The sequence below is a fragment of the Haliotis cracherodii genome, unplaced genomic scaffold, assembly GCF_022045235.1.
Source record: "Haliotis cracherodii isolate W230 unplaced genomic scaffold, xgHalCrac1.p SCAF_8, whole genome shotgun sequence".
NCBI classification, from domain to species: domain Eukaryota; kingdom Metazoa; phylum Mollusca; class Gastropoda; order Lepetellida; family Haliotidae; genus Haliotis; species Haliotis cracherodii.
This window is the reverse complement of record NW_027266341.1, coordinates 1556761-1571125: the sequence shown is the minus strand read 5'-3', so window position 1 is coordinate 1571125 and position 14365 is coordinate 1556761. Positions and strand designations below refer to the sequence as shown.

The 14365-nt window shown below is 42.0% G+C and overlaps 1 protein-coding gene across 2 annotated transcripts; it reads right to left on the bottom strand.

Annotated features, from left to right (window-relative positions):
• Positions 1-4193: 4193 nt before the first annotated feature.
• Positions 4194-14204, bottom strand: LOC139449666 (methionine adenosyltransferase 2 subunit beta-like). Of its 2 annotated transcripts, none has more exons than XM_071231148.1 (6): positions 14128-14204; positions 11647-11846; positions 10874-10988; positions 9827-9979; positions 8608-8801; positions 4194-6794 (listed from the first exon to the last, which is right to left on the bottom strand). In XM_071231148.1, exons 2-6 carry the CDS (start codon positions 11830-11832, stop codon positions 6543-6545), a joined length of 900 nt encoding a protein of 299 aa, XP_071087249.1. In that variant the 5' UTR covers positions 11833-11846; positions 14128-14204; the 3' UTR covers positions 4194-6542. The 2 variants fall into 2 exon arrangements, with proteins under 2 accessions (XP_071087249.1, XP_071087248.1); XM_071231147.1 differs by having other exon boundaries at positions 14047-14162.
• Between the last annotated feature and the right edge of the window lie 161 nt (positions 14205-14365).

Below are 14365 nucleotides of genomic sequence, written 5' to 3'. Positions count from 1 at the left end.
CCGTTATATAGCTGGAATATTGCCGAGTGCGGCGGTGAACCACAAACAGCCTTTCCTGAGCACAGTTTCCTGATGTGCACGATAGGACATTATAGATATATTTCCCTAAACAACATATAACACTTCTATTGTCAGTTTGAATATATCCCACTGCACGTTAGGTCATTATGGAGTTTATTCCTTTGTTTGAACGGGTTTCGAGGGTGACAGGAACGTCTATCCTGTAGTTGATGTGTTTCCTCCGACTATTCCTGCAGGTACAGAACCGTTCACGCAATGCATCTTCATCCCTTCCCGCTATAACTAGAAGTGTGATGTATCACCCCTCAAACCCCGAGCTGGATATATCCCTCCCTGGAGATGGTATCAGGGCAGAATTTCACACATGGGGGACACGAATTGAAAAGCTGGCTGTCTGGATGTTTTTTAACTTTCTGAAATCAGTCCAGATCTGAGGAGCTGTAACGTTTTCAAACATAAAACGGAATTGACTCCCGCGACTGGATTGTTGTGAGCCTTCCTGCTGCCAGCCCAGGGGAATATTCCCTGCAGTCATCATACACTGAATACCAGCAGAATTAATACAGAAATTAGGCAGCAACCATTTAACCAATTTAAAATTTTAAAAACTGGCGTCTGACCTATAACACTGCCTGAGCTACTATACCACAAAGGAAGAGGAGTTTCAGGGAAGCTGACAGTGAAGTGAGTGAATGGGTGTTTTGCATGCAGTCAGGAATATTACAGATTGAATGGACATTGTAGGAAATAGACCCAGCAGACCCACTGACCCAGGATGTATATGAACTAAAAGAGTGCAACTATCTGGCCAAATAAAATGGATCGTTCCATGTCATGTAACATTTCAATGGAAAGGAACTTCACTCAGAAACACTACTGTCACATGAAGCTTTTGATAGGCATTTAGAAGTTGGAGGACATGACCCTTTATTGATGACAACTTCTTTTCTTCTTTTTCATGATGATTAGAGCTGCTTCTTGCTCCTTCATAAGGCGAAAGCTGAGTAAGTGTATAGAGTTGATATGTTTGTATAAATCATGATGTGTTTCCACAACACAATTTGCATTAATCCTATCTCATTGACTTTGTCATGATATTTTATTCTTTGTACATTCATCGTTCATCTACCTTGTATTGGGTAAACAGAACATCTGTGTATATATTTTTAACGTCATTCACTTACTCAGCATTCACCTGATGAAGGGGCAAGAGGTAGCTCTGAATATTGTGACAAAGAATAAAAAGAAGTTTTTTTAATAGAAAGTTTCATGTTTTCACTACTGTCACAACATCTCAGTCTGAATGTGACCTTGAACTGCAACTCAGAACATACTCCAGGCCTCCTGGGGTTCTTCAGGATGCCAAGTTTCTGGACACCACTCCCACAATTTCTGTCTTGTCAAAGAATGCAGGAACTGACAAAGTCATAAACACATCCTGGATAAACTAGGAAATATGAGACAAAGAAACAAATTAACATATATGTAAATATTTTATTCCAGTTGTAACAGTTCCACATCTCTCACAAGTGTATATATTAAGTAGTTATTGTGGTAACAAGCAGTAGTATTCATGGGGGGTAAATACAAGCACGCATAAATAATGAAGTCACATTTTGGCTATCTAGTGGACCAGTTTTTTGTCTAGTGGACCAGTCTATTTGTCTGGAGTACCAAGCAGCTATACATGTTTAGTCTAGTAGACCAGTCTATTTGTTAAGTGGACTAGTCTATTTGCCTAGTAGACTAGTCTATTTGTCAAGTGGACCAGTCTATTTGTCTAGTGGACCAGTTTATTTGTCTAATAGACCAGACTATTTGTCTAGTAGACCAGTCTATTTGTCAAGTAGACCAGTCTATTTGTCTAGTAGAACAGTCTATTTGTCAAGTGGACCAGTCTATTTGTCTAGTGAACCAGTCTATTTGTCTAGTAGATCAGTCTATTTGTCTAGTAGAACAGTCTATTTGTTAAGTGGGCCAGCATAATTATAAGACACCCACACTTCAGAACAGCAATAGCTACTTTAAATATGTCTGCTGTATGGTTGTACTGCTGTATGGTTGTACTGCTGTACTGTTGTATGGTTGTACTGCTGTATGGTTGTACTGCTGTACTGTTGTATGATTGTACTGCTGTATGGTTGTACTGCTGTATGGTTGTACTGCTGTATGGTTGTACTGCTGTATGGTTGTACTGTTGTATGGTTGTACCGTTGTATGGTTGTACCGCTGTATGGTTGTACTGCTGTACTGTTGAATGGTTGTACTGCTGTATGGTTGTGCTGCTGTATGGTTGTACTGCTGTACTGCTGTATGGTTGTACTGCTGTATGGTTGTACTGCTGTATGGTTGTGCTGCTGTATGGTTGTACTGCTGTACTGTTGTATGGTTGTACTGCTGTATGGTTTTACTGCTGTATGGTTGTACTGCTGTACCGTTGTATGGTTGTACTGCTGTATGGTTGTACTGCTGTACTGTTGTATGGTTGTACTACTGTATGGTTGTGCTGCTGTATGGTTGTACTGCTGTATGGTTGTACTGCTGTATGGTTGTACTGCTGTACTGTTGTATGGTTGTACCGTTGTATGGTTGTACTGCTGTATGGTTGTACTGCTGTACTGTTGTACTGCTGTACTGCTGTATGGTTGTACTGCTGTATGGTTGAACTGCTGTATGGTTGTACTGCTGTATGGTTGTACTGCTGTACTGCTGTATGGTTGTACTGCTGTTTGGTTGTACTGCTGTTTGGTTGTACTGCTGTATGGTTGTACTGCTGTATGGTTTTACTGCTGTATGGTTGTACTGCTGTACTGCTGTATGGTTGTACTGCTGTACTGCTGTATGGTTGTACTGCTGTATGGTTGTACTGCTGTTTGGTTGTACTGCTGTATGGTTGTACTGCTGTATGGTTTTACTGCTGTATGGTTGTACTGCTGTACTGCTGTATGGTTGTACTGCTGTATTGCTGTATGGTTGTACTGCTGTATGGTCGTACTGCTGTATGGTTGTACTGCTGTATGGTTGTACTGCTGTACTGTTGTATGGTTGTACTGCTGTATAGTTGTACTGCTGTATGGTTGTACTGCTGTATGGTTCTACTGCTGTATGGTTGTACTGCTGTATAGTTGTACTGCTGTATGGTTGTACTGCTGTATGGTTGTACTGCTGTATAGTTGTACTGCTGTATGGTTGTACTGCTGTATGGTTGTACTGCTGTATGGTTGTACTGCTGCATGGTTGTACTGCTGTATGGTTGTACTGCTGTATGGTTTTATGCTGTATGGCTGTACTGCTGTACTGCTGTATGGTTGTACTGCTGTACTGCTGCATGGTTGTACTGCTGTTTGGTTGTACTGCTGTATGGTTGTACTGCTGTACTGCTGTATGGTTGTACTGCTGTATGGTTGTACTGCTGTATGGTTGTACTGCTGTATGGTTTTACTGCTGTATGGTTGTACTGCTGTATGGTTCTACTGCTGTACTGCTGTATGGTTGTACTGCTGTATGGTTGTACTGCTGTATGGTTGTACTGCTGTATGGTTGTACTGCTGTATGGTTTTACTGCTGTATGGTTGTACTGCTGTATGGTTGTACTGCTGTACGGTTGTACTGCTGTTTGGTTGTACTGCTGTATGGTTGTACTGCTGTATGGTTGTACTGCTGTACTGCTGTATGGTTGTACTGCTGTATGGTTGTACTGCTGTTTGGTTTTACTGCTGTATGGTTGTACTGCTGTATGGTTTTACTGCTGTATGGTTGTACTGCTGTACTGCTGTATGGTTGTACTGCTGTTTGGTTGTACTGCTGTTTGGTTGTACTGCTGTATGGTTGTACTGCTGTATGGTTTTACTGTTGTATGGTTGTACTGCTGTACTGCTGTATGGTTGTACTGCTGTATGGTTGTACTGCTGTATGGTTGTACTGCTGTTTGGTTGTACTGCTGTATGGTTGTACTGCTGTATGGTTTTACTGCTGTATGGTTGTACTGCTGTACTGCTGTATGGTTGTACTGCTGTACTGCTGTATGGTTGTACTGCTGTATGGTCGTACTGCTGTATGGTCGTACTGCTGTATGGTCGTACTGCTGTATGGTTCTACTGCTGTATGGTTGTACTGCTGTATGGTTGTACTGCTGTATAGTTGTACTGCTGTATGGTCGTACTGCTGTATGGTTGTACTGCTGTATAGTTGTACTGCTGTATGGTTGTACTGCTGTATGGTTCTACTGCTGTATGGTTGTACTGCTGTATGGTTGTACTGCTGTATAGTTGTACTGCTGTATGGTTGTACTGCTGTATGGTTGTACTGCTGTTTGGTTGTACTGCTGTATGGTTGTACTGCTGTATGGTTTTACTGCTGTATGGTTGTACTGCTGTACTGCTGTATGGTTGTACGGCTGTACTGCTGTATGGTTGTACTGCTGTATGGTCGTACTGCTGTATGGTCGTACTGCTGTATGGTTGTACTGCTGTATGGTTGTACTGCTGTATGGTTGTACTGCTGTATAGTTGTACTGCTGTATGGTTGTACTGCTGTATGGTTCTACTGCTGTACTGCTGTATGGTTATACTGCTGTATGGTTGTACTGCTGTATGGTTGTACTGCTATATGGTCGTACTGCCAGTACCCAAGCCCCTGAAGTCAGTACATTGACTCATAAACAAAACAGTCACTCTCCATCCCTGTGCTAAATCACAAAACACAAACACCCTCAAACACCCTCTGTAGCAACACAAACACCCTCAAACACCCTCTGTATCAGAAGACAGTCAGGTCTGGTTGCTAGTCTAGGGTGTTGCCAGGTTTGTTCGTCCAACACAATATTCCCAGTCTTCCCCTATGTGGAACATGACCAATGCATAGGGATCTATACTGAAACAGTACAGTACCACAGTAATCACACAAGTTGTTGTCCATAACTTGTGTCTACTTTGTCATGACTCAAGTACTTCAGTAGTATTTAACCTGGAAGATGTTTTTATTGATAAATCCATACCTTCCTTAGCTCTTATTTCCCTAACTGGTGATGACTCCGGCCAAAGATTATGTCCTACACACTTGGAGTCCAACAGTACAGTCTACAACATCTAAACTGACACAAGTTTTGTTCCATTCAGCTCGCTCTGCTGTTTGACAGCATTTCTTCAAGGCTATTGATCACATTAAGGCGTGTGTACAAGACTAAAAGTCACCTTGAAAACCCTCTCTTGTTTCAAATGTAAAACTTTACATGATGTAACACTAAAAGTATCAACATATGAAGGTCATTGTGAATGTTAAATTATTCTAAACAACGAATAACTCTAAGAGTTGCACATCTGGTTAAAAGTAAGTACACCATACTATACCAGAGACCATATAATATCTATTATATGGTCTCTAACTATACTAATGACTGCCGCCAACATGTCCGACCTCACATGTGCAGAAGCAGAAGAGAGTGAGTGAGTGAGTTTGATTTTACACCGCTTTTAGCCATTTCCACACACCAATAACAAATAATAAATAGAAGCTGACCCCTGCAGCTCCTCGTCTTAAGCACATCAACAAGCACCCTGCAGAATAAAAGCACCACCTACCCTGGTACTAGAAGACTAAGAGATTGCACTAAGCAATATTTAGACGGCGTTCTGTAAATAATCATGCCTGGCCTAGACAATCCTGTGATTGACATCATGAGCATCGATCTACATGATTGGGGTACGATGACATGCATCAACCAAGTCAGCAAGCCTGACCAACAATCCTATGAGTCGCCTCTTAGGACAAGCATGGGTTGCTGAAGACCAATTCTACCTCCGATCTGGTTCCACCAAGTTCTGTGAATGTCCAGATTGTAGTAGTGTGTTGTGTACAGGGCAACATGGATGTATTTCTGGACTTTCTGGAGAGTTATCTTTCCTTGTCTATAATGGTTGCTGACAAATTTGTTTGAATCTTTCATGTTCCCCGATCTAAATGTGCCCATTTAGACAAAAACAACTGACTTTTGTTTAACATGAGCTCTGAAGAGAGACACTGTTTTAATGGCCTAATCCTGCGTCCGCCACCCTCTAACTACAAGCATGTACATTCCTCACAGCAGGAATCAAGGGAGCTGTTGCTGAACCAGGCCAAATCACCTTTGTAGAGCTTGGTAGTGTGCTCAACTGGTTTCATAATGAGTTGGTGTTGCACGTTTAATCATCAGGTGCACTCTACTGGTCAATACTGAGTGATTGAGTATTGTTTTACGCCTCTTTTAGCAATATTCCAGCAATATCACAGCGGGGGACACCAGAAATGGGCTTCACACATTGTACTCATTTGGGGAATCGAACCCAGGCCTTCTGCATGACGAGCGAACGCTTTAACCACTAGGCTACCCCACCTCCCCTCTACTGGTCAATAACCATGGTCACCGGTTAATTACAAAGAGTAATACTGTCCCCAACTAGCAGGAATAATATGTCCTTCAGGAAAAGATATAACACTATAAGTAAAACATAATTAATTCCATCTTCCACATGCTTCTTCCTTGTCTAGGGTTTGTAGTTCTGGAGAACGTGCGCAATGCCTTCTCTGAACTTCGTCCTCTGACCGCAGCCCAGGGCCTCGAGGCGGGAACAGTCCAGGTGGGAGTTGAAGGGCCGTGTGGCACCACGGGAAGGCTTCTTATCGGCTTCGATGTGACTGGCTGGGAGGCTAAATATCTCCGCCATTGCCACAGCCATGTCGTACTTGGTCATGTTTTCATCACCGCTCCAGTGGAAGGTACCGCTGATGGAGTTATCCTGGAGGAGAAAGCAAAACAACTAATTATCATTCCTGGTGACGCTTGGTAGCTAGATACTCACTTTGCGGTAATACTCTGGATCTTAGACTTGGCCCATAATTAATTGTATTTTACAGGTTCAGCTTTCAGTACTCTCAGTGTGATAATCGTTGAAGGTTCCCACACAGGTTGTTCATCTGGAACTAGTTGTATGCAGTCTGCATCTCCATGCTGCATATATGGATACCTCAAGAAATCTTTTGAACCCAAAAATATCAACATCTCACAGCCGTTCTCAGTGAATGGGGTGGCCAAGGCACCACGATTCGCTTGAAGAGTTGTGTCCCCTGGACATGCCAGGAACCTATGATCCCTAAACCTTGAGAGATAATGGTTATGAGTGGGTGAGTGAGTTGGGTTAAACACCGCTTTTTACAGTATTCCAGTTATAGCACGACGTGTCAGCTTAATGTGTAAGGAAAGCCCAAAGTGATGCAGGTCTTAGACATTTACCACTTCCGTGAAACCCATGAGCACGGGTATGGTGCTGACAAAAATAGAAACATAATGAGGGCGAACCGGGATTTGAACCCACATTCATAGGTTTCCGGTGTGCCCAAGGGACGCTTTTCTGCACAGTGAATCGCGGCGCCTTAGACGAGGCGTAGGGGTATTATAAAGATTGGTCTAGAATTTGGTCGGGCACATATTAGGGCTTAATATGGTTAACACAGTAAATCAAAGAAGACTGTAAATATATGAGACCATACAAGACCAACCAATGGTGAATACCATAAACATTGTGGTTGTCAAGGTAACACATAGCCAAGTCACACTTTGTTGTTGTCAGGGTAACACACAGCCAAGTCACACATTGTTGTTGTCAGGGTAACACATAGCCAAGTCACATATTGTTGTTGTCAGGGTAACACACAGCCAAGTCACACGTTGTTGTCAGGGTAACACACAGCCAAGTCACACGGTGATGTCAGGGTAACACATAGCCAAGTCACACATTGTTGTTGTCAGGGTAACACATAGCCAAGTCACACATTGTTGTTGTCAGGGTAACACACAGCCAAGTCACACATTGTTGTTGTCAGGGTAACACACAGCCAAGTCACACATTGTTGTTGTCAGGGTAACACACAGCCAAGTCACACATTGTTGTTGTCAGGGTAACACACAGCCAAGTCACACATTGTTGTCAGGGTAACACACAGCCAAGTCACACATTGTTGTTGTCAGGGTAACACACAGCCAAGTCACACATTGTTGTTGTCAAGGTAACACATAGCCAAGTCACACGTTGTTGTCAGGGTAATACACAGCCAAGTCACACTTTGTTGTTGTCAGGGTAACACACAGCCAAGTCACACATTGTTGTTGTCAGGGTAACACAGAGCCAAGTCACACATTGTTGTTGTCAGGGTAACACATAGCCAAGTCACACATTGTTGTTGTCAGGGTAACACACAGCCAAGTCACACATTGTTGTCAGGGTAACACACAGCCAAGTCACATGTTATAATCCCCTCTTAGTCAGATCATCCGTGAGAGTCAGGGGACCTATTCTGCCTAATGTCCTCCAAAGGGACAGTTGGTACATCAACAGTGGTGGGTGTTCAAGGTCACCAAATATTTCTTTTATAGATTTGTTCAAAACAAGAATAGTACACATTTATTTGCACAACCTCTTCATCATGGATTAGAAAGACAAAAAATGCAAAAATCTAACAAAACGTAACTTTAGTTTTTTTTAATAATATTTACCCAGTAATATTTTTTTGGTCTAAGATAAGTAATTGTCATCCCACAAGTTCACCATGTACCTGCAATTTCTTGTCTGCCAACTGTCGGATGGTGACGGCGACGTCCCGGCAAGCTGTAGGGTACCGACGTTCATAGTCAGACATGACACATGACTTTGTTGTGTCCTTGACCTTCTCAAACAGAACTGTGACAGCACTCTCTCCTAGATACTCCACTTCTCCATAGAGTATGGGGACACGAAGTACGCCATTACCTGCAGGACACAGCACCATACAGCACCAGGACCAGACAACATTGAGCCCTTACCAACAGTCTCACAAAAATACACCAACATTGAGCTCTTACCAACAGTCTCACAGAAATACACCAACATTGAGCTCTTACCAACAGTCTCACAGAAATACACCAACATTGAGCTCTTACCAACAGTCTCACAGAAATACACCAACATTGAGCTCTTACCAACAGTCTCACAGAAATACACCAACATTGAGCTCTTACCAACAGTCTCACAGAAATACAATACCATTGAGCTCTTACCAACAGTCCCACAGAAATACACCAACATTGAGCTCTTACCAACAGTCTCACAGAAATACAATACCATTGAGCTCTTACCAACAGTCTCACAGAAATACACCAACATTGAGCTCTTACCAACAGTCTCACAGAAATACAATACCATTGAGCTCTTACCAACAGTCTCACAGAAATACAATACCATTGAGATCTTACCAACAGTCCCACAGAAATACACCACATCCCAAGGGGTAAAAGATGACAAAAATCAAATCTGCTAATAACATATAACTCAGTACAAGGTTTAAGATTGGTTCATTGTCTCAGGTATGGACTAATTGTCATCCAAAATCACCTGAAGAGTGTTTTACAAATTTAGTAATGACATAGAAGAATGTCCTATAAAAAAATGTGATGATACACTGAAAATGTCCTGATATCATTTGTCCCCAGGAAAATCAACGTATAATGATATAGCCTCTTGGAGTGAGTGAGTGAGTGAGTATGTTTTACGCCGCTTTTAGCAATATTCCAGCGATATCATGGCGGGGGACACCAGAAATGGGATTCACACATTTTACCCATGTCGGGAATCGAACCCGGGTCTTCGGCGTGATGAGCAAACGCTTTAACCACTAGGCTACCTGACCCCCCCCGACTCTTGGAGACTTCATGAACACTGCTATACGGTGATCCATATAAGCAATTGTAGCTGTTCTGGTATGAAATGCTACACAACTTTATGTGACTTTTACAAACCTTTATTAGTTTCCAGAGTGACTTTCTCCCCTTCATATTTGCTCTGGCCGTACATGTTGAGTGGTGACGGCTGGTCTGTCACTGTGTATGGAGGCTTGGACCCATCAAACACATAGTCAGTACTCACAAACAGCACCCACGCCCCCACCTTGCCTGAAACATGAAACTCAAGATAACACCCACTCCCCTACCTTGCCTGAAACATGAAACTCAAGATGACACCCAAGCCCCCACCTTGCCTGAAACACGAAACTCAAGATAACACCCACTCCCCTACCTTGCCTGGAACATGAAACTCACAATAACACTGACGTCCCTACCTTGCCTGAAACACTAAACTCACAATAACACCCACGCCCCTACCTTGCCTGAAACATGAAACTCACAATAACACTGACGCCCCTACCTTGCCTGAAACACGAAAGTCACAATAACACCCACGCCCCCACCTTGAGCTACGTTGTGTCAGGTGTAACCCTATTCAGAGGCAAACGTGGGAAAAATGCAACTCATCTGGCGAGGACCCCAGTCGGGGAATGTGCTACACATATGGGTGAGTGAGTGAGTGAGTGAGTGGGTATGTCGCAAAACAGTACATAAAAAACTCTCTACAGCAAACTAACGATAGCCATCTGATATCTGATCCCCAACAAGCCCAAATACCACTCATGTTTCTGAGCGAAAAGGTTTTTCTGAACAATGTATATGTATCAAACTGATTTCTCCGGTCCCTTGTAGTTCGTTATATCCATGTTCTACTGTAAAAACAATACTGGGATTTCCATGCAGTCCATCAAGTCCATAATAAAGTCATCTAGTGCATTCTCCAATATCCTGTTGTGACATGAAACCTCTTTCAGCCTCGTGAATTATTGTTGGCAGTATGGTTTTATGCAGCTTTTAGCCATATCCCAGCAGGGGACACCAGAAACGGGCTTCACACATTGTAGCCATATTGGGAATCGAACCCAGTCTTCGGTGTGACAAGCAAATGCTTTAACCACAAGGCTACCCCACCGCCCCGCTAGACATCGATGTCCAGCCTACCTGCCTCTGTGCACAGGGTCCGTGTAGCATCAATGTTGATCTTCTGTGTGGCCTCGGGTTGACTCTCAACAACGTCTGGACGTCGTTCCGCTGCGGCATGGATTACACAAGATGGCTGGAAGATACAATTACAGGACATGGACTAAGACGTACCAGCTACGAGGAAATAATGTCTGTCCACAGAGAAGGGTGTTGTGTGAAGCACAAGGCTAATCACATTAACCCATGAAGGGCAGATAATTTGTAATTCACAATGTCAAGATTACAAACGATGCGTTTCAAAAAGTTTGTAAAAAACAGCTACTTCACTATTCTGACGCTTGGGGCAATGAGACCGGTGACTTCACATGGGGGAAAAGACAGAACACATTGAATAAAAGTATCACATTGATGGAACTTGAAGTACCAGTTTTTCATTCGTTTGTTGTTTAACACCGCACTCAGCAACATTCCAGCTATATGACGGCGGTCTGTAAAGAATCGAGCCTGGACCAGACAATCCAGTGATTAACATCATGTGCATCGCTCCATGCAATTGGGATACGATGACATGCATCAACCAAGTCAGTGAGCCTGACCACTTGATCCTGTTAGTCGCCTCTTACAACAAGCATCGTCGCCTCTTACGGCAAGCATGGGTTGCAGAAGACCTTTTCTAACCCGTATCTTCACAGGTCACTGGTTTTTCAATCCATTGATTAATATACATTAAAAACTCATTATTACCAAGACTGTAATCAAACATGTAATTATCATGATCACGAGGCACATACCTTGAACTCTTGTACAACTTGCTGGATGGCACTGGGATCGGTTAAATCAACCTTTCTTAGTTTGTCGCCACTTCTGGAGAATGCCAGCCCCAGAACCTCCCATGACGGAGCAGCAGAAAACTCTTGGAACACGGCCCTCCCCAGCAGACCTGATGCTCCCGTGATCAGCACTCGCTTCAACGCCATTCTCAGTAGTCTACCTTTGTATACGAAATATATCAGTTGTCATGCTCATAGACCATGAGGACTACATTCGAAATCTAATACAATGAATTGCTAAATTTAATGCTGCACTCAGCAATATTCCAGCTATATAACGACAGTCTGTAAATTATTGAGTCTGAACAAGACAATCCAGGGATTGACATCATGAGCATCAATCCACGCAATCAGGATACGATGACCTGCACCAACCAAGTCATCAAGCCTGACCACCCGATCCTGTTAGTCGCCTCTTACAACAAGCATAGTCACCTACGGCAAGCATTGGCTGCTGAAGATCTATTCTACCCCGAACCTTCACGGGTCTGCTTATTATGAATAAAGATATTCATGTAGATACAAAATTGGGGAGTGTGGGTCATCACATCTCTTACATGATCAGCATGAGACATCGGACTATCAACGGAGAGCAACTCAGACCAGGAGTATGGTGGTATACAATATTATTTGTTTGTTTCTTTGTTGTTTATCACCACACTCAGCAGTATTCCAGCTATATGACGGCGATGTGTAAATAACTGAGTCTGAACCAGACAAACCAGTGATTGACATCATGAGCATTGGGAGATGATGACATGCATCAACAGTGTTCCTGTTTACCGGTAATTACCAGTTTTTCACCGGTTAAATTAGGCTTGGACCGGTAATTCATGTGACTGCCAGTCCCTGTGGACCGGCAAATAAAGTACCTTATAAATCTTTGTTGAACAAAACAACGGCGATATTCATATAAGTATATTTTTCAAATGAAGTCAGCTTGTCTAGGGTTTCCCCTTGTCTATTTCTAGTGCAAGAAAATAACATATATATTTGTAGCGACTTAGTCTTGAAATATTAAAAAAGAAGAGAGAATTGTGACTGAACTTTGTGTGAATGACGAGTAGATATAACTACACTACTTCAGAGGTGACATCATTGCATTGAACATGATATTGAAAGAATTAATACCAGTTAATTTTCATACATTTTTTTATTGGTTGAAAGTTGGGACTGACAAAAATTAGAGGGGACTGGTAATTTTTAAAGTTACCAGTCCACCAGGACTGGCAGTTTCAAAAGCTAGCGGGAACACTGAATCAACCAAGGCTGCTGCTCATGATATCAATCATCAGTTTGCCTGGACGATTTGATTACTTGCATGACAACGCTGGAATAATATTGATTGTGGCAGTCCCTCATGCAGAGCCTGGAACATATATATCCAATACCACCCATACAAGGCCATAATAGTTGGCAAGTCTAGATTACTGCAATTTTAGGCTGAAAGTGAAGAGAGTCTCTCAGCTAATGATATGATATGATATGATATGATATGATATGATATGATATGATATGATATGATATGATATGATATGATATGATATGATATGATATGATATGATATGATATTATATTATATTAAAAATGTCTCTATTTTTTCTGTAAAATATTTTCATATCAGAGACAAGAAGTCATGGAGCAGATGTTTTAAAGCCTTAAACAGCCCATACATAATAGAGCATGCACCACATAAACATGAGATGTGGACTTTGTGTTACAAAAATGTTTAAAATGCCCTAATACGTAAAATTTACTTTTATCTGCAAATAACTTATTTACTTAATCCCATCCGCCTACAATCATCTCTCATCAACTGGATCCCCCTACTTCACAGACAGCCTCATCACATCGGTCATGGTTGACTAGATTACAAATCCACCAGTTGATACCTTTCCAATGCAGTAGAATAACGCAAACAGGGTAGGGGACTATACACAAGTATTATAATTATAAGAAAATAAATTGCTTTATTTCCATGACATATTGTTCCATCCTCAAACTGTACATTTTCATTATGGTATTGACAACATTATCAAATTAGCCGCCACGTTTATTTTGAAGTATTGACAGCAAAATGTGCCATGAAACATGCCGTTCAGCAGGTAAAGGTGTAATATCAAGACCGTAATGGTCGGCCTATTGGTCCATATCCTTGTATTTTACCAGGAGAATCTAGCTGAAGACACAAAAGTAATGTATTATTTACAAACTGATATGCTTTCAGTATAGATCTAATTTGAAAAACATTTCATGATCATGATATTTCACCAGTGATGACAGCTATCTAATCACAATTTCACATCGGTTGAATTGAAATAAGCGGTAGATCACACCAGTAACTAAAGTGACGCCAGTTACCTTTATTAAGTGCAGGCGTGAGTGATGCGGTTTTATTGTCACAAGCTTTTGCACCAATTTACTTATATCGGGCAGACTTACAATAGTTACACGTTGTTTACCATTGACTGAAACACCAATCAGGAAAGACAACTCTCCGGTGTGTCCGTATTCAGAAGTTCCTTGCATCGTTAACTACAGTGACAAGAATGTTAGTGACGCCTAAATGTCGATGTAAAGAGTTTACTTGCGCTCGTTTCGCTGTCATTCGGCACATCTCGGGCAGCCCCGCTGAACGTCCTTTTCTCATATACAGCTTCGAGAAAACTGAGATCTAACA